The sequence below is a fragment of the Oppia nitens genome, unplaced genomic scaffold (assembly GCF_028296485.1).
Source record: "Oppia nitens isolate AA-2021 unplaced genomic scaffold, nextdenovo-longstitch-racon4-pilon3 scaffold11_pilon_pilon_pilon, whole genome shotgun sequence".
NCBI lineage: Eukaryota > Metazoa > Arthropoda > Arachnida > Sarcoptiformes > Oppiidae > Oppia > Oppia nitens.
The window spans coordinates 2,851,285-2,873,922 of record NW_026533190.1 but is presented as its reverse complement, the minus strand read 5'-3'; the positions used below and the strand labels follow the sequence as shown (position 1 = coordinate 2,873,922).

The window sequence follows — 22,638 nt, the reverse complement described above, 5'->3', positions numbered from 1 at the left end:
GGATGGACATTGAAATCGGGACACGGATTGACATACTGGACCAATCAATCAATGGCCAAACAATATAGGACTGCTTTTATTTATTATAATTATTTACTACAAGTATTTATTGGTTTTCTACGGGTATTTAACTAAAAAAAATACATTAATTTGTTTTAATAAATTTAAACAATTTTTATTTAATGTTTAGACGAATCGACCCGTTATTGATATCTATCGGTTGAATGTGTTTACCGATTACGAGATACCCAAAGAAGTTATTGGTTTAGAGAAATCAATAGATCTGTCAAAACTCGGTATTAGCTATGGATTAGACTTTGATCCGACCGTTAGTTTTACATTATTCAACTTCGGGTGCGTTTGCTTTTACACACAACACCGACTATATGTGACCAATGAATACGTCGGTAAATTGAAATGTTTTGATATCAGAAATCACTCAAAACCTCGTGAAGTGACCCATGAATTGCAAAATAAATATCCGAACCGGCCGTTTATGCCTGTGTTTACAGTTAACGGCACCCATACTAGTCATAAAATTATACTAATAAGTGATAATGATTTTATGTATAAATTTCAATTGTATTTCATTGATGGTCACACCATTAGCTCGTGTTGGACACCGGAATATCCTTTTATATCATTCAATGTAAATATAAATAATTATAGTTTAATAATTTAAATTGGGAATATATTTCCAATTTATTATTTTTTTAAAATAACTATAAATACAAACTTATTTTAATTATTTTTAGTGTAAATCGAAAAAAGAAATTATTTTTGATTGCAATCTATTGTTGAATAATACATATGAAACTAAAGGATCGGCAAATGTTTTAACTAATCTATGGATTATAGTAATTGTTATTATTATTATTGTTATTATTACGATTATATTAGTGATCACAATATATTTTAATTTATACAAATTGTGTTCAACTAATAATATTTTTAAAACAAAAATTATAAAATTACGGCCACAAATACCGATAACTACAGACCCTTTAATAGGCGATATATGTATGACAAAAATTGATACCCGTGGCTATATTTATCATAATGGAGGGGTCACTAACACCAAGCAAAGTTTTAATCTTGGTTAAGTTTATAATTTAACAATAAATATATTACTAATTTTATACTAACATTACTGTACTCTAGTAAATTGTATTAACAAATGTTTATTAACCACTATTAATATAATATATCACACAAATAATACTGTAATAACATTGATAAAAAAAAGATTATAAAACATAATAAATTAATTTACAAATAATAAGTATAAGATTCAATGTATAATATATAGCAATTTTTTAAATTGTATTATAATAATTTAAAAAGTTTTATTGTTGTTTATAAGTTACTATTTTATTTTGTCAATCTAACAGTTATTAAATTTAATTTAACTAATTACAGTATTTATTTTAATTTCTTTAAATTATGTATTTTTATTAGCTAAACAAACAATTGTTTATTTTTATTAATTATACAAAAACATATTGTATTAAATTAGATTAAATATGAAAATTGAATCTAAAAATAGTTTTAAATAAATTATTATAATTTTTTCAATGACAATAAACTATAATATTTAGTTAATTACAACAAAATAAAAAAATTAAATATTCGCGTAATTTAAAATTTTTTTAAAACTGAAATTTCAGTTTGTTTCGGACGAAACAATTCTAATTGTAATGATAATTAATTTTTAAATATTTTATTAATTTATAATAACAATAATAATAATAAGCAGTTTATTTATCCATTAAATATGTTATTTCGATTTTCATCGATTATTATCAATAAACGGTAAAAAAAACATTAACAAAAAAAATAAATTACAAATTTTACAGATTTTTATATTATATTTTATTATCAAATTTTTATAAAGCACTTCATTGTTGATATCAATGATTGCTACCAATCAGTGGTATCATCAACAGTGGATCGCTAACAATAACAGTCAATCACCACTTAAACAGTTTAGACCGTACTGTATATGGAAACCATATCCAAGACTTATGAGAAGCGCACTGTTGGCTAAAGAAAACAAACTCTGGATGAAAGACGTGTACAACAAATGCATGGAATCTGTGATTGAAGTGTCATTAGACAGTCGGGATGAGGTCAAGATAGGCGGTTACGGGTCGGGTTGGTTGTTGGACGGCGATGACGGTCTGATCCTAACCAACTATCATTGTGTTTTCGATGCACATTATATTAAGATCCGTCTCCAGCATTCATATCGGGTGAGCGATCTACGAGATGTCGGTGAAGATGTCGATTACATCAACTTTGATTACAGTCGTAGCTCTTACTGGTGGGCTGAGGTCATCTATGTTGAGGCGCACCTGGATCTGGCCTTATTGAGACTGCCATCAATTATTCCTGGATTGCTAACAGGTCTTGAAATTGCCAACAATGATGTCGTTCGGGGCGCCGAAGTCATGGTAATGGGACATCCCTTTCTGGACGATACACTCAATGTTGGTTATGTGATACACCAGAGTCGACACAATTATTTTTCCAATTGTTTTATGTACGGCGATCTTATGTGGCCGACAAACCAATTGTTTACAACTATCAACATTACATCCATACAGGGCTTCTCGGGCGGACCGGTTGTCAACACCAGTGGCCAAGTGATTGGCGTACTTTTTTGCGGACTTTTCAAAGAGAGTTCAATTACCAGACGACAGGATCTGTTAGGTTGTTTGATAAACAAATTCATTAATTTTTTTATATAAATTAATTGTTTGGATGGTTTACTAACAAATTATTATTTTTTTTTGTTGATTAGATTTTATCAACAGATCTAAAACCATTGGACATCAACTCAACAACAAATTAGTTAACCAAAGAAAAGTTTTTTATTCAGGAAAACCATTAATCGGTGTTTTTCTTGGATACGATAAAACACATAAATTATATAATGTTATCGATTATATGCCGTACGCCCACTCTATCAGGTATGGGATGTCAGATAAGACAGTTTAATAATACTAATAATACTAAATCAATCAATTAATTAATTCATAATTATAAATACTAAATAATTGTTGACTATTTAATAAAAAAAAAATATAATAGAAATGTCTTATCAATCGGTGATAAGATTACGGCAATTGATGGCAAACCAGTAGAAAATCTCGAAGACATAATGAAATTCATTGATAATGTATCGATTGAACAGTTGATTGTAATGGATATATTGAGAAACAAACAAAAATTTTCAGTTAATTTCAATATACAAACCATTGAAAACAAATGCTTTTTCTAAAGTTATTATTTTTCTAATATTTAAAATAATAATAATAATTGTTATACATTTTGTGTACATATAATTCAATTAGTTGATAAATTTCCTGATATAACTGTAAACTAAATTTCATATAAAATGGCACTTGATTTTATTCAATTAAAATTAATTAAAATTAAATAATTTATCGGCGGTAATTGTCCCTTTGGCCAGACAAATAGGGGTTGTGCCGCGCAATGAAATTCCTCCCCAAACCATAATTGCCGTGCCATGTTTTGGGACTTGTTTTTCTGGCCTTTTCCTACCCCAACACTTGACTTTATGACGATAGAGCTGAAAATAGCTCTCGTCAGTGAGTAGCACATTGTCCCAGTCCCGATACAAATTGGCCAGACACCAATTGACCCGCTTTTCCTTATGGAGAGGTGTCAATCTGGTGACCAGTTTCGCAGCCATTTGAGGAGCCCAGACCGCCTCAATGACCGCCATACTGTCACTCCAGAGACCGACGGACTACCTCTTTTGGCCATCTCAGCCGCCAGCGCAGTTGAACTGTGCATCGGGTGATTGTTGGCCAATTGGGTAAGTCGGCGTCGGTCATTGGGTTTCAAAATTTGAGGTCTGCCGGTTCCGGGCTTCCGTTGGACACCTTCTCCCGAACGTAACTTATTAAGGACCCGAAATACTGTCCGCCGTGATGCTCCAGTTGCTATCATTAAGAATTTCGGGTCATCGTGTCCTTGATTCCATAGCAACTGGAGTGCTTTTCGGCGGTCGAGATTCTTCTTAATTGGTGTTTCCTTTATCGTGCTTGCCATCACTTTTAAAAAAATAAACAATAACATGTGGCATACCATTGGAAAGGTATTTAAACAACCTTTCCAATGGTATGCCACAAATTATGTTGTGATGACAAACACAAAAACTATGCCTTAAAATTTATTTATGATTTTAGTGCCGTTTTATATGAAATTTAGTTTAAATTTATAACTTATAAATTAATAATTGTAAATAAAAATATTTGTACAACTTTTAAAAATATTACTATTAAATTCACTAATGAATGATACATATATTAACACAATTTTATATGATCTAATATAAATTTTTATAAAAATAACATTATATTTGTTTTTATTTGTAATATTTTTAAAAACATTATGAAGAAAATAAATTTTTAAATTTATTCAAACATTAATTTATTTTTATTTAGTTAAAAAAAAGTTTTAAAGAAAGTATTGAATACAAGTTATTATTAAAATTAAAGGTCTCATCAATAATAAGTTAATAATAATAACCAAATTGATAACAAATGATGAAATTTATGCTTTTTAAAAAAGGCTTAACAGTAGACTAACCACCCAATTAATTTGTAAACCTGTATAATAGTATAAAATATATGATTTTCACCTGTATTTTCCTGTATATTCAATAATATATTCCTGTATGTTAACATGCACTTAAATAACTATATATTTATAATATTAATTAAGAAAAATTTAATTTAGATACTATAATTATATAAAAAGTTGAAATTTATTTTTTTATTTTGAACATGAACAATTTTATAAATATTTATAAATTTTTTATAAAAATTACTTAGTTTATATATTTAAACTGCATATTAAAAATATAAGCAATTTTTACTAACAAAATGAATTAAATTTTTCATTTTTCATAATTAAATTTTTAAAATTTTTTAAAATTTTTTATAAAATAGTCATTTTATACTTTTATTAATCAATTAGTTTCACATATTTTAAAACTGTATATATTTATTATACAGGTTAGCCCCTTACCTGTCACCTGTATCAAACTAGATTCCTGGAGGTATAATACAGGCGGCACCTGTATGGGTGGTCAGTCTACTTAACAGTATTACTTGTTTGACTATTGAGTTGATTGCCAATTATTAGTTGTTGTTTTTTTGTTTGTTAATTAAATTGATTTGGCATCGGATGGCATACTCTATACGGATATATGCGGATATACAGGACTGGTAATAATCAAATACTAACTGAACCCGATTAGTTAAGTTAGTTACCGTAATTCATTAATATACTGTATTTTTTTAATAGTATAGTTACTATACTACATTTAGGGTTAGATCAGATTCCCTTCCTCGTCTTATTTTCCATAAGTTCCTTATATTCCCTGTTCCCTGGGAATTCCCTGGGAAGACATTTCCTTGTGGTACCACCTATCGTACCCTAACTCACATTACATAATGTTTAATTAAAAACACGTTTGTATAGTAAATGTCTACAAAATGTATTAAATATTTTTACTAAATGTTTAATAATATTTGAATCATATTTTGATTGAGTTATTACTAACATAATGGTCCCAATTGAAACACATAGCCATTGAGATTATGTACTTTTTAATGTATGACAAATTATATTTACCCTTTCTAACGATCAAGGGAAGGAATATAATATATTTTCCATATTTTCCGGGAAAATTGGAGGGATTTTATTTGGGAACTTCCCTCCCTGGGAATCTCAATCTAACCCTAACTACATTATAGTATTTCTAAATATAGTATAGAAAGTACTAAACATGTAAATATAAATATTTTTTTTGAAAGCATGAAAATTTATAATCTAAAAATATTAATAATAAATATATTATAATTAATTTAATTATAATTATTAACCTGTAATTTTGTTATTGATTTTTTTTGAAAAAAATATAGTTTACAATAGAAATTATTGTAAAATTTTTTGATTATTTTTGGATATCATTATTAATTCATTAGATACTGTTAATAATATTTAGTTTAATTATTAATTAATTAATGTTAATTTATATACTCTATTTGTGTAATTTAGTTTTAAATTATTTTATTTTGTCATTTTATTATAAATATCATATTTTACTTAATTTGACATTTATTTTAACTTTTAAAATTTCAAAACATAATTCGCGTAAATATAAATTTTAAATAAATTACAAAATGTTTGCTGAAATAATAATAAATTGTATTTATGAAAAATAAATCATTAATTTTTGTTTGTCGTATAAGTATTGCTGTATTTATAAACATTTACAATATTTAGTTTTTATGAAATTTTATTTATTTTTTTCACATGTTTTTATTTATTAATTTTTTTTATATTAATTAATTTTATTTTTAATAAAACTTATCGATATCTATATAAACAATTTTATTTTTTGTAATAATATAATTATGATTTAACGGGTCGAGCGGGTCCTCTATTATTGAGTGACTGTGGCTCAACAATAGGGTTCCTTTTTATGGCTACTCTACCAGTCGGTGCCGACGCCGAGCTTTCAAGTATGGCCTCTTGTAAAGCGGGTGCCTCAAGGACACGAGCACCACCAATAAGGCCAGCTCTGACAATAGTACCGGTGATCGGACCGGTCAGAGCAGCATCTAGTGGTTCGGCGGCAATTGCCACGGGTTTGGCAATTGCTACCCGTTGTGCAACAGCTATTGGTTGTGCGAGTGCAACAGTAGGTGCGGCAGCGGCTATGGCAATGGGTTGCGGTGCTGGAATGGCTACCTCTTTGATGACTTTCTGATTCTCACCCCTGGCTACCACACTGTGCACCTCTTCCTGTACGGGCAATATCTCTTGTATGATCTTACGGAACGGTTGGATAATTTCGCGGACTTCCTGGATGACCGGTTTGACCACTTCGTGCAGCACCCGATCCGGTTCCTCCTCTGATCGGGTCTCCTTGAATTCGCCGGGCGGTCCAGGAATGTGTACCTGATTGATGTTGACGGGACTGGACTGCGATCGGAACTCGATAGTCACCGGCAACAGATTGGGCTCAACGATCAGCACTTGTGGTTGGATGACATCGGGTGGTACGGGAACGTCGACCACTTCGTGAGTTCGGTGTGTGATTATGGCTACCGAAGCGTTTTAAAAATAAAGTTTATTAGGTTAAAGATTTTTTTTGTATTTCAGATAACTTACCGGCGATTACTGGTCCCAAATGTTGTGCTTTAGCTCCCAGAGCTATACCACCGGTCACACCAGTAGTCAATCCTATATAATCAAACAGTTTTGAAAGTAAAAATTGGACGATAAAAAAAGATATGACAATTTATTTGGACAGTTACCTAAAGTGGCCACTTTGTTAAGCTGTTCATAAGCTGGAACCACTACCGGTGCTCCAACGGCTACTGTGTGGTGTGATAAACCGTGGGCCACTGCGTTGTGTGATAAACCATTGGCCACTGCGTGGTGTGATAAGCCGTGGGCCACTTTTGGATACGTCAGAAAATGTCTGACATTACCCGACGGCAGTACTTGTGGCGCAGACACGCGATTGTGTCTACTAATTACTGGTATTCGGATCTGACCATTGCTACCGATGACCACCAGTGCCGATACCAATAATAACTATAGTTTATAATAATTATACAAAAAATTTAAATAAATTTATTTGTTTTCATTATTAATGTATTAACAAATATAGTACTAAAAATTATTATATGATTATATTATGATTTTTTTATATTTATGTTTTTATATCAAATAATTATAAGATAAACTAATCCTATAAAATATTTATGAATTATTAATAATAATTATCAAATTTTCAGTTTATATTTAAATTTAATTTTGCTCATCAATCAACGATAACAATCACAATATATAGGAAATAATAAAATAAAATAAAATCTTCATTTATAACTATTATATAAAAATGAATCTCTTTAAAACTTTTTTTATGTCTAAATATATGGACATAAAGTATTAAAAGATTAAATTATAATTCATTTCATGTTTTTCTAAAGTCATTATTTTTTTTAAAAAAAATATTAATCTTATAAGTTTAAATTACTTTTACTTTTAAAAAAAAACATTTAATAAATTTTTCAATTTATATTAACTGTTATCGTAATTATTAGCAGTTACTGTATTGTGATTATTATCGCATACTTTTAAAGTTTAATGTAATATTTTTTATATTGAAAAACATCTTTAATGGATTTATTAAGCAATCAGATACCACATATTGGTAGTTAAATTAATCACTTGATTTTTTAGGTCAAATCTATATATCATATAATGAAAATTTTAAGATGATTTCATTTATAAAATAAATTACTAACAATTTTATTAGAATCGATACTAAAATAATAATAATAATAATAATATAGTATCAAACAAAAATATTGGACCATTTTGTCAAAAAATAAAATAATTTAAAGTTTATATACAATAAATGTTAGAATAATCTAAAACAAAGTGATAACATAATATTGAATAGTTTATTAGTATTATAATCATTAGATTTTCAATACTAAAAAGTATATAAATATTATATTAATAAACAATTTTTATACAATATTATAGAAAAATTAAATCCATTTTTAAACATACCTTTAAAAACATATCTTTTGGATAATTATTAAAACACAAAAACACTATACAACAACAAAAATAAAATAATAATAAAAATTATTTATTTTAAACAAAAATACTTTTCAGTTGTCAATAGAATAATAAAAATTATTAAAATCCTATATTACTATATTTATAATTAAAAAACACATTTTTTTTGGTTATATACCTATAGTATCAATTGATTGTTGTGTGAAGTCTATTGCAACAAATAAATTATGAAAGACTCGATAAATTCAAGTGTCGTTTCTTTTTATACCATGTATTGCGGCAATAAAGATCTACCTGTCCATCGAGTGAAAGTGAGTGAGCAGAGAGAGAGAGAGAGAGAGAGAGAGAGAGAGAGAGAGAGAGAGAGAGAGAGTCGAGACAGAAGAGATAATGAAAGGGCGAATCAAATAATTATAATTTCAATGAAAGTGTTTTTTTTTCTCAGTATATATGGTGTGCACAGGTATTCACTGTAGTGTCTAAGTGTATTCACCAAAAAAATCTAACGGTGCTACTGGTAGTACATATTGTGACACATTTTTTTGGACACGTTTTAACTGAGATTATTATTTATTTTTTTTTTCTCTAAATAATTTACTAACACTTTTATCTTTATAACATGTGAACTGATTTATAGAAAACAAAATGCAAGCAAATAAAAAAAATTATCATTTTTTCATACATAAGGTCCCACATAATGAGATATATACGATAGATATGGGAAAGTTGTATTGAAATTTATGTGCAATTTATATTAGTACTGTACTACTACTACTACTACTAGTTTATACACTGGGATTAGCGCCAAAGGATGAGCCAAAAAAACGCTAACTTTCCCTGAATTTGTTAACCGATTTAAAAAAAAATAATCATAATTTTTTTTATATATATGTTAAGGATAGCTATGATGTGCTGTTTTAACTAATTTTATCAGCTTTTCATTTAAATAGGATTTAATATCTGGCATTAAATATATTAATATATGTATAGTATTATATATACAGTGTATAGATAATGACTACTACCTACTAATAGGATAGTATTTTATGAGTTATTTAGTGAAAGAAACTCACAGACAAAAATCAGTTTATATTAGTTTCTAATATAAATTATTTATTTAACATTGCTTAACAAAAATGTTTATAAAAAAATTTTAATTTAATTTTTTTTATTGCTCAAATTATCCAAAAAAATAACACCAAAATAACTATATAAGATTATAACAGCAAATGTGATATTGTGTGTATGTGTTTGTGTTATTAAAAAAATTAATTGATTAACACAAATGTCTTATTTAACCTCAAAATAAATTATTTAAAAAAATAAAAAATTTTACTTTCAATTAAAAAAAATTAGCAAACATATAAAATTAAAATTTGTTTCATCTTTTAATTAGTTGAATATTTTGAAAAATATAAATCGTTACTTAAAAAATTAGTTCATAAATATAATGCTAATTGATTTTATTGGATAATTATTTGAAAAATTTATTAAATTATTATTTATAAAGCATAACTTTTAAAAATGTATATATTATAAGTTAATATTTAAATCAGATCAATTTTAATTGCTTTATAATTTTGGTTATCATAATTTATTTAATTAGCAATTAATATTTTTTATTGTTGTTGTTGTTGTAAAACTTATAATAAAAACACAAATAGACTTTTATAAATTAATTTTTAACAAAACAAATAAATACTACATAATAACATTTTATTTATTTTTATTTATTTCGTGTGAATTGAGCTAATAATAAACAAATTATATTTATAATATTTTGTTTGAATAATAAATTATATCAATTAATAATAAAGTTAATTAAATTTTAATGCATTTATATTACAATATGCAGATTAGTTATAAATTAATAATTTAAATAATTAATTTGTTGTTTCAAAAATAATTTTATTATTATAAGTTTACTCATATATTATTATTACAGTATATTTTATTACTAAATTTTTTTTAGATATTTATTTTATAATATGATATAAGTATAATTAAAGTTTAAAACTATTTATTGAAATTTATTTTATCATTTTATTTATATTATACTAAATACATGTCTTAATATCGTTATGTTGTTTATTAATTTAGTATTTAATTAAAAAAAAAAAAAGTTTATAATTATTTTTTAAAAATGTATGTAATAGTTTGAACGAAATAATCAATCAAAAACAATTGATGGCTTAGTTATTATGATATATTGTCGATTGTGATGTTGGTGTCGGTACCCGACTGGCCGATGACATACCACTCAAGTACTTAGCTATGAATCGTTTATCCAAATTTTAATCGTTATATTTATTTTATAAATTATCATCACTATTACTAAACATAGGACAAACAGGAAACATAATTGTTAAAAAAAATAAATATTAGTCACACTTTACAATAAGCACTGATATAGCAGTTCACTGATCATTATATCGTCATTATCTGTCATCACAGTTACAACGATACTAGAGATGCAATCAATAAAATCTCATTTTTTTGTATATTCATTATTAGCATATTATTTTGGATATCAATTAACTTATATTTTCATTATTTCAGTCGTGTATTATTTGAATTTTAATTGATTAATATTTAAATTTTACTGAAATAAATACTTAATATGTTTTTTTCGAAAGATTTTAATCAATATTAACTAAAAATGTTTTATAATAACTATATATTATAATATAAATTATAAATTATAATATGTATTAATGCAACTAAATTACAGATTTTTCAATTAATTATATTTATTCTAAAGCTATCTAAATATATCTAATTTTTTCAAATTTAAATCTATAGTTAGTTTTAGCCGGAGATAAGGCAATTAAAAAAATATTATTAATTTATATTATATTTAATCGATCCACCATATATATTTTTAGTATACATACAGTATAGCAAATTAAGCATTAATATATATAAAGTATAAAATTAATTTTAAAAAATTAAATTTATTATCAAAATTAATATTTAATAATAAAATACACAAGTAATAGACAAAAACAATAACAGTTATACAGTATTTACATAGAAATCATTAACTTAATATACAGATTATAAAAACTATTATTATAGATATAAAAAAAATATACAAAAAATATTTGAATAAACAATTTTTTTCACTACTCTTCAATCAATTGTGTGACTAATCGCAACAAATTTTTGAGCGCCTGTTGTTGCAACTCCTCTAACGCCCGTTCCTTTTCACCGGGAAGTATGCGATCCCTGTAACCAAAGTGTACATTTTGGCCAAAATCACGAGTGTCCACTTTGCCGGTTCGGTACTGTCGTATATCGCCCAGTATGTCTACGCCGCCAAACTGGTTAACCAATGCATACTGTTTGGCCAGTAATCCCTTGTCGGTTATTGTCGAGTACTCGTTGCTACCGGTGCTCCTGCGATATCTGACCAAATGATGTTTGGATATAACAGTATATGATGATCCACTATAACATATAATATATATTTTTTTATATATAAATAAAATATAAATGTTTTATTACTAATATAATTTAAAGTATTTTATTATTATTATTATCTATATCTTACATTTGTTCACATAGTAATATAAAAACTAATAAAATTAATAATAAAAATTTTGTGTAATTTATAATACTAGTCGATAATAACATTGTAATATTTGTTTGTATGTTCACAATAAACACAGTAAAACTTGATTATTAATTTGATAATATACTATTTTATTTAAAATAAATAATACTAAATATATAAATATATATATTTATATCAATATATTATTTATTAATTTTTTAGTCACACGAAAACTATTTGAAATTTCATTTATTATTAATAAAAAACAAACAAATAAATAAAAAATCACTTTTACTTTAGATGTTTTTTGTATGTATATGTGTGTGAAATGAAATTGAAAACATTGAATGAAACTAAATTTAGATTTTTCAAAAATTTTATATTGTATTATATTTGGTAAATGTTTGAGTTCATGGACCGGTTTACTACCAAAAATAGTATATCAATAAATAGATAATTTAATTTTAAATTTATATATAGGTATATAACTTATTAGTGTATGTTTTTTTTAGCTATATTTATATAATGTAAACCGGATTATATTATAAATATAACAGACAACTACCAATATTATCTATGCTTCCTATTAATAGTATATCATTTTATATTATACTGTTGTATATCAATAGTTAGTGATGCTATTAATAATTTTTATATAACCATTATAGAAATTTATAATATAAAGTCTCATACTAAAATATAATAATAGGATATAATACATATAAAACCACAATAATAATATAACTTAACTAAACATAATTTTATTTAATTGAATTAGTCTATAACTATTATTATTATTATTATTATTATTATTATTTTTACTATAATTTAAAAATTACAGTTTGTATAGGTTTTTGTAATTTGTAAGCTTAATAAACAGTTTTATTTTCAATAGTGTCAAAAAATAAAATAAAATATTTATAAATAATTGATAAATTAAACAATATGAACCACTACATTAAGTGTACTATTGTTTTTTAAAACTACTATAAATTATAACTATTGATAAAATAGATTAAAATAAAATAGAAATTTACTAAAATTTTCACCATATATTAATACAATTAATATGTTATAATATGTTATCAGTTGATGATAATATTAATAACAAAATAATTTATGATAGTTACAATAATTTTATAACATCATAAATCATTAAAAACTTTTATTTATAATTAAGCTTATAATTATTTATTGTCTACAGTAAGTCAATTTTTTTATAAGTTAGCTATTAGATTTTTATTAGTAAATATAAAAATGTACTATTTATACATTTATTTATATTTAATAAGTAAGTTAAATTTAATATAAAATATTTCAGATATATATTTTTTTGTCAATAGTCAATAATTAGATAGTTAAATGTAAAATAATATTTTTAATATTTTTTCACATAATATTTAGTATTCATTGGTTCATTAGTGGCCAAACACGAGTCAACCACTATATGCCCTAATAGTCAACTCATTAAGCCCTGTGTTTGCACACAACGGACTAACGGTGCTCTACCAGACATTACATGCGCCAAACATGATGTCGATATGCCGACCATTTTGGCAAATATACGACAAACAACTGATACACCAAACAGTAGACACGATTTTGGACGACTTTTCTGGACTAATGGACGACCAGTCAATCTGACGGCCAGTTTTTTCGATGGCGTATCATTTGAGCACATATTTATGGGAACCCGAAGAGAGTACTGTAATGTTCATCACATAAGTCCGGACGCATTCACAGGTATTTCAGACCAAATCAAGACTATTGTCATCAGATCTCATCATTTGTACGACGAGATTAGTCTTTTCCGTTCGCTAAGTAGTCTAACAAATGTCGAAACAATTGGCTTAGAAGGCAAATACATACAGACTATTCCGGCCAATGCTTTTCGGACGCCCGATACCTGTCCACCGCTTGGCGATTGTGTTCAACGAAAGTTGAAATCAATAAGTTTTAGAGTTGGTGTCAATCAGTCGTTAATATTTTTGTCGGCCATCGAGAGTCACGCGTTCGCCGATCTGCCAAATCTTCAATCAATTGATGTCAGCTCTCATGACATCAGCCGACTGGAGGCCAATGCGTTTGCTATGAATTACAAATCGGATCAATTGTTGACAATCGACTTATCGAGACAATGGGACAGACATATGCGTACAAATAGTTTTGCTGACAATACGTTTGATGGACTCAATCGACCCGTATTTCTGGATCTGTACGGCAATCGTGTGTTACTATCGTTAACCGAAACAGTTTTCAGACAGTTGTTGGAATCGGACTCCAGAAATAGGATCAGATTAGGTATGAAAATGGATTGTGACTGTGATTTGTATTGGCTTTGGAGAGACAGACAGCTATTCAGTCGACAGTTCATTGAATGGCATTTCGATGATTTGCCCGAAAGTGATGAACATTTTGGCAAAAACTATACGATTTTGTGTTCAAATGGTGAACAAAATTTCTGGTATAAAAATCAGTCAGATTTTAGCGATTGTCAAGACTTTAAATTAGTTAATAATAAGGAATTGTAAGAATAATTTATTTGTCAAAAATATTATAGCATTATTTACTTTGAAAATTACATTTTAAATTAAATATATTTCAAAATATTACAATTATATATAATATATAAAGTATAAAATTTAAATTATTTTTGTTTAGTAATGTTTTTAGTACTTTAAACCTAATTATAAATAAATAAAAATTATTGTTAATCATAATATTAAATTAATAACTAAGTAATAGATAACTAAATTTTAATATTTATAAATTTATTATAGATTTATAGTATATACCTATTAATTATTAGTAACTTATCGATATATAAATATTTTTAAATACATTCATTAATTTATAATATAATAAATTTTATAAATTTAATTCAATATTTCAAATGCATTATACAATTTTTTTATTATTATACTAATTATTTATTTAGGCTTAAATATAGTTTACTATAACTTAGAAATTATGATTATTTAACATACAATATTATATAACATAAAATTTATATACAGTATGTAATTGTAATTATTAATTACAAACTAAGAGTTTATATTATTATTATTATTGAATTTATTATACATTTAATATTATACTTGTTATATTAAAATCTAATGGAAAATAAATATTTATTATTGTATAAACTTTTTCATAATTAATTTGTTGTAACAGTTTTTGTATATCTAAAAATGTAATTTAAAATACATTATAACTTTAGCAGTACAGGACATACATGTATATGAAAATATTAATAACTTATTTTATTAATCTATTGATATCAAATTGTATTCAATTAATTAAAAATTTAAATAATTACTTAATTAAATTAATACAGTAATTAATTAATCAATTGTAATAATAATAACGTTATGTATGACTGTGTCATCAAATTATTATTTTTGACGCTTTTTTCTCTATTAGGCGCCAATTATTAGCATTGAATAAACAATAAGCAAATTTCACTATAAATTATACATTACTATACATTACATTAGATATCAAATGCATTTCATTACTAATAAAATACATTATTATTATTACACTATTATTATTGAATATATTTTATTAATAATTATTAATACACTGACTGTAAAGCAAATTACATATTAATATACAGTAGTATTAATAAAAAAAAATCATTTAAAAAGTTATTACTGCTATTAATTGCTGACCAAATCACTGTCCCGGACACTAACCAATGGTCAAAAAGGGTCGTAAGCGTCAATCGGCGACCACTCCAACTAACGCCGCCACCGCCGGTCGGTTTAGTAGTGGCGGTGACCAATCGTCTGATACTATTATCGACGACCCGATACTAAGTCGTTACTGGTTTTCGCCAAAAGACAAACAATTTGTGTGTCAACTGTGTTCCTATCGGACGGCCAATCGGGTGTACGTCCGCCAGCATATGGTCTGCCATTCGGATGTGCGGCCATTTCGATGTCAATACCATGGCTGCCGATTGGCTTACAAACGCAAACAGGAGCTCAAACGGCACATCCAGATAAATCATTTATGTTTGCGGCCGTATCGGTGTTCAGTAATCGGATGTACGAAATCGTTTACACAGTTACAGTCGCTAAAGGATCACCACTATAGCCAACACACCGATGTCCGCTATCGGTGCCTATTGACCGGTTGCCGGCAGCGGACGTTCAATTGTCGCAAAAATTTACGATCACATCAACGCCGTCGTCATTTCGATGACACCAAATCTGGTGGTCAAATGTTTTCCCAATGGATTAATAGTCTGAACGGCAATTGCCAAGTGGTTGATGACAAGGATGACGACAATTTGTCATCGATTATGACTGGATTGGCCACCAGTGATGACCGACCCAACGCCGCTGTATCGCTGCTCAAACGGAAACGATGTTTTCGCTCACTGTTGGCCAACAACAATATAAATAGTGGTAACTTCGGCGACAGTGGCAACAACTCTAACGGACAATTGGCCAGTAAGACACACAAACGGTTGCGCAATGCTAGCGGCAGATCAATATCGGTGGCCAATATCGACGCCGACACCACTAAAGATCAGGTATTTGTATGCAATTTTACCGACTGTTCGTTCAGTACTATAGATTTTGCTGGTATTTCACAACACTTTACCCAACACTGGGATGTGTTGTTACCGTTACTGTTGTTTGATTATCGGGACGATAATGTGGTCAACAATTTGAATAACTAATTAATTGAGTGTTAATTATTTTTTTGTGTGTGATTTGATTTAATTGTTTTTTTTTAAATATATATTTTTGATTTTTTAAAAATCTGTATTTGTTGTGTGTTTTTTTGCCCAAAAAAAATTATAAGTTAAATAATTTTTATACGATTTTTAGTCCAATTTTTTTAAATACTATTAGTTGTATTTGTTATCAATCTATAATTAATTGTTATTACTATTATTATTATTATTATTATTACTATTTTTATTATTGTAGTATTGTTTATAAAATGTTTAGATTAATTGATTGCTTTGATTTGAATTATTACTTAATTTAGTTTAATTTTTTTTTTTAAATTACAAATTAATACATTTTGTATTAATTAATGTTATTTTTTTTACTGTTTTTACTGATTTAACTTTATATTAGATCTAATAAATAAATTTAATTAATTAAGCTAAGTAATTATTACTTAATATTTAAAAATATCTATTGTAAAAAATGTTTTTTTATCATAAATGTTGAACATTAGTATTACTAGTAATTTGTATTGTTATTAATTTTTAATTAACCATTAATAAACCATTAAATATTAAAAATAATAATTAATAACAAAATTAAGTATTTTTATGTTTTTCATTATACTGTACATTGTAGAAAATATAGTTTAATTTTATCAAATTAATTTTTTTTTGATAAATTATTAATTTATTTTCATGTAAAATATTTCTTAAATCATAATTGTCAATATTTAATTAATTAATTCAATTTATAATAAAAAAAAGTTTAAAATAATAAATTACTTTTTAAAAAGTTATTATTAAATTTTAGTATAGTAAACATTTTAATAGATTTTTATTATAAAAAAAAAACAATATGCGATAATAATTTTCTGTAGTAACAATATATTTAATATTTTAATATACGAAAAATTAGTTTTAGTTTTATCACAACATATAGTTAATTGGCTAAAAATGAAACCAAATTAAATTCAATTTGATTAAAATAGTTACGGCTATATCTAACAATATTATAAAATTTTATGATTTTAATTAATGATGTAATTGTTTATTTATATATATATTTGTTTACAGCAATTAACTACAATGTTATTTATAGTACTGTACTGTTGTACTGTAATTATAATAATAAATATATAATGATTTACAAATTATAATTATGATAGACAATATTACCTTTAATCTTTAATTTTCAACAAAAAAAAACATTTAATGATCATCAATAATTTTTGTTGTTGTTAATCATTTGTAAAATTATTATAAATAATATTATTACTATATTAAAAAATTACTAAAAACAATATTAAGAATACTATATTTATTAAAACTAATAAAAATATATTATAATTATATATCACTACAAATTAATTTGTGATCAATATATTTTTTATTTATAAAATAATTTTGATCAAAACTATTAATAGAATAAAAAATTATATATAATAATTAGTAACTTTAGATATATGTGACTAAAATTAGTGTTTTATTGAATGAAATATTTGCTTAAAAGCATGAAAATGTGTGATTATATTTTGTTAAAATAGTCAAAATATGTGGTTATATTTAATAACAATTTAAAAATTGTGTTACAATTAATGATAAATTAATATTTTTTTTCTTATCAATACTTAAATTCTCATAAATTAAAATTATACAACTTTTAAACTCTTAGTATAAATTAAAATCAATACAAATAATTCTTTAAATCTTATTGTCTTTTAGTAGACATTAGAAATTAGTAGAATTTTATAAAACATAAATATTATGATACAGTATTTGTCTGAAATTATGAAATAGTAATAATGTATAATACTTCGCATAAAAATAAAATGCTTATTTATTTTAAAATGTTGAAAACAATAATACATATACTAAATAAACATAAGAAAAATGTATTTTAACTATTATTTTCCATTATATTATAGTTATATGCAAAATATGTGCTTATATTTGATAATATGTGACTACCTTTTAAAATATGTTTTTATATGTGTTTATGTGACTAAAACTTTTGCCATAATAATCAGTTTTCAATCAATAGCTTATATATCTAATTATTTTGTTAATATCTTTAATCACTAAAAATATAAGTTATATGTGAAATAAATGCTATAATAATAATTAAATTTTAGTAACTGTATGTATACACTGTATATAAGTTTTGATAATGTTAGCCAAGTTTTTATATACTGTATTATTATTATACTATTAGTAAATAATTGTGTTCATAATTAGTACAGTAGAGATTAAAAACTAATAAAATCATAGGTTTTCATTAAAAAAATAAATAATCAATATCAAACTTGAATATAAACAAAAACAATTATAATAAATGATACAATACTAAATCTAAGTTTATTAACTATGTATATAATATCTATAATAATACAATATATTGTATTTATTGTCTTCTTATCTTAATTATTGTTATTTTTAAAAAATATAATATAATATAAAAATTTATACTGAAATAAACTGAAAATTGTTATTTGTTAATTAATCTATTGACTTATAATAGTATATTATATTTAATGCTTACATTATTTACAGTATATTTAATACATTGCACCGAAATTATATAATTACAATATATTTTTATAAGTATTGTAATATTGTTTAATATCACGTAATACTGTTTAATATTTTTTTATGTTGAAATCTAATTTATTTATAGTAAAATATTTAATTAAAAAAATACTATTTTATAAATTTGATCATTTTAAACGTAAAATTGAATATTTTATAATTTTCTAAAATTGATTAAAGTTGCAATTATAAATATGTTATTTTGTAATTTTGAATCATTTATCAAAACAAATCATTTAATACCTGACTATACAAATGCAAAATCAATGTCAAAATGTCTATATATTTGTATATTTTGTTGGTTTTGTACATTTCGTTGGCTATTTGGGGCAATCAATACATCAACATATGTTTGGACACTAATTGGAGATCCGTTTTATTGTACGGGAGATAGGATTTTGTTTAATATGAATATGTTTATGATATCATTGTTTGGATCAGTATTGAGAACTATACTGCTTTTGGGTAACAATTTAAAAAAAAATAATAATTATAAAAATAAGTTTAAATATATTTTTACTAATTTACAAAATTTTAGGTAAATATAGTAAGAAAATTGATTTTGTATTGAAATTAATATTATTAAAAAGTGATGACTCTGGCAATGGTCTGAATGTACATAATATTAAACGATTAACATTTATTTCAAAAATAATTAACCATATCGTGCTTAAACTAATTAATTACGAGTGTCCCACTATATTTGCTATAGTATATGGTTTGTATAGTTTAATAGCTTATATGAAAAATGATTACAATTTTTCGGCAATTGTTTTAATCATATGGTTTATAATATTGACCGTATGGGCCATACATATCACATCGATTGTTGTGTTTGCATATGGATTGATATTTTTTGTCGTCTATTATATGAAACTAAGGTTTGAACAGTTAAAAAGTTTGATACTATGTATGAATGACTTGGATCGGCTCCAGACTAGGATTATACACTTACATCACGACCTGACCCGTATGGTCACAGATTATAATGATTTTTTGAAATATCTGATGGCAGCCATACATTATTGCGAGTCTAGTATTATAATCCTATTGTGTTATATCTATTTATATGGCAATGGAGATCTATATTTTCGTTGTTCACACCTAATTGTGGCCATACTGAGCACTTTTCTGCTATATTTGGTCACCCGTACCAGTGCCTCATTAACACATGAAGCACACATACACTATGTCTATATAAATTCAATTGTAGTCACAAATAAAGTGTCCAGTATATATAAATTTAAGGTATATATATATCAGGGTTAAGCAAGGTTTTGGATTTTAGGGGGGGGGGGTAGACCGGGGTAAAATTTTCAAAATTCTCGAAAAATCTTGGGGGGGTATTGGGTGGGGTAAGATTTTTATTGCATTTTTAAACGGCAATTTTTTCAAAAATCCAAAATCAAGGGGGGGTCAAGAGAAAATTCCCTAAAAATTCCTTAAGTTCCCGAATATTCCCATGTAAATTCAATAAAATTCCCATAAGTTCCCGTATAAGTTCCCGGGAAAATAGGTAAAATTTCCAAAAATATAAAAAAAAAACTTAAAAATTAACAAAAACTTAAATTTTAACAAAAAATAAATATTTTTTTAAATAAATTTTTTTAAATTAATAAAAAGTTAAATTTTAACAAAAAATAAAATAATTTGTTTAAGATTTAAAAATAGTTGATAAAAGCATTAATGATGCACTATGAGTTATTTTTAGTATTTTAATAATTTTTAAATTTTAACATAATTAATTTTTTAAATAATACTTAATGTTTATAGTTTGTTATATATTTTTATTTTTTAAATGTTATTTTTATACAAATACTGACTGAATACTACTTATTTAACTCAATTTTTGTTAAAGTTTTAGTTATATTAAGTATAAAATTGAAAATGTTTTTAATTTTTTTATTTAAAATTTAAAAATTATTAATAAAAAACTTATAATATAAGTTTTATTAACTTCTTAAACTATCTTAAACTTATATTTAAATTGTAATATGATTAATCTTTTCAACAAATAGGTAATTTTTAATTTTTTAGTTTGTTTTAATTAAAATAATGTTATTTTTTGATGAGTTTTAACGTTATTTTAACTATTTTTAATTAATTATTAGATTCTTATAAATATTAAAAACAAAAACATTTACTAAAATAGTATCAATTAAAATTAAAATTTTTATAAATTTAAAAAAAATTTTCGGCGCCGAAATTTTAGGGGGGGGGTCATTTCTCGTCGTTTTTAAGCGACAATTTTTCCAATTTGGTCAAAAAGTCTGGGGGGGTAAAATCCCAATTTCTCGATCTTAGGGGGGGTATTTTGGCCTTACCCCCTACCCCCCCTTACTTAACCCTGATATATATATATATATCATTTAATTATTATTGTTGATTAAAAATAACTTATTATATAGTAATTATTATTGATATTTTAATTTAAATATAATATTTTTTTAAATAGATATTAACATTTATTGAGCGTCTTTCGGGTCTAGAGATGGGCAAATAGAAAGTTTCTAATAAATTTCCCTGAGAAAGTTTCTAGAAAGTTTCTCAGGAATAAATTTCTATAGAAATTTAACTTTTTTGTTATACTATAGGATCCCCATATCTATAGATATTGTAAAACTATAAATATATTAATGAGACATATAATATTATACTATATAATGTAGATTAATGTATAATACTATATTATACAAATGGGATACCTATATAAATAATTATAATTATTTAATAATAATCAGTTTTGTAAAATTTTATTCACCATTTTATTATATCATAGTTTAATATAATTAAATAAATAAATTTTTTTACTTTAATTAATAATTAAAATACTAATACTAATATTTAAATATTACTTATAAAAACAATGTTAAAGATAACAAATATCGAGAAATCAAAATTAACCATGGGGATCCCATAAATAGAAATTTCTTTTAGAAACTTTCTAGAAACTTCTCTATTATTTTATAAATTTCTCTTTTTTGCCAACACTATTCGGGTCCCATAATTGGCATCTATTGTATAAATATGTTTGCATTTACGAGTCGACATTTTTTTGCAGTATGAATTTTTGTTAATTATTTGATAATGTTTATATTTATAGTAATGTTTTTTATAAAACATTAATTAAAAATCATTTTTCATCCTATAGTTTGTAATCGAT

General features: G+C 24.9%; 2 protein-coding genes across 2 annotated transcripts; both read left to right on the top strand.

Moving 5' to 3' along the window:
* The first annotated feature begins 51 nt into the window (after positions 1-51).
* Positions 52-3,283, top strand: LOC128951827 (periplasmic serine endoprotease DegP-like). Its single transcript, XM_054297110.1, has 6 exons — positions 52-123; positions 191-328; positions 1,754-1,812; positions 1,895-2,712; positions 2,804-2,972; positions 3,094-3,283. Exons 1-6 carry the CDS (start codon positions 52-54, stop codon positions 3,281-3,283), a joined length of 1,446 nt encoding a protein of 481 aa, XP_054153085.1.
* A 12,616-nt stretch (positions 3,284-15,899) lies between these two features.
* LOC128951816 (testis-specific zinc finger protein topi-like) lies at positions 15,900-16,892 on the top strand. The gene has a single exon (XM_054297098.1). It carries the CDS (start codon positions 15,900-15,902, stop codon positions 16,890-16,892), a length of 993 nt encoding a protein of 330 aa, XP_054153073.1.
* The last annotated feature ends 5,746 nt before the right edge of the window (positions 16,893-22,638 follow it).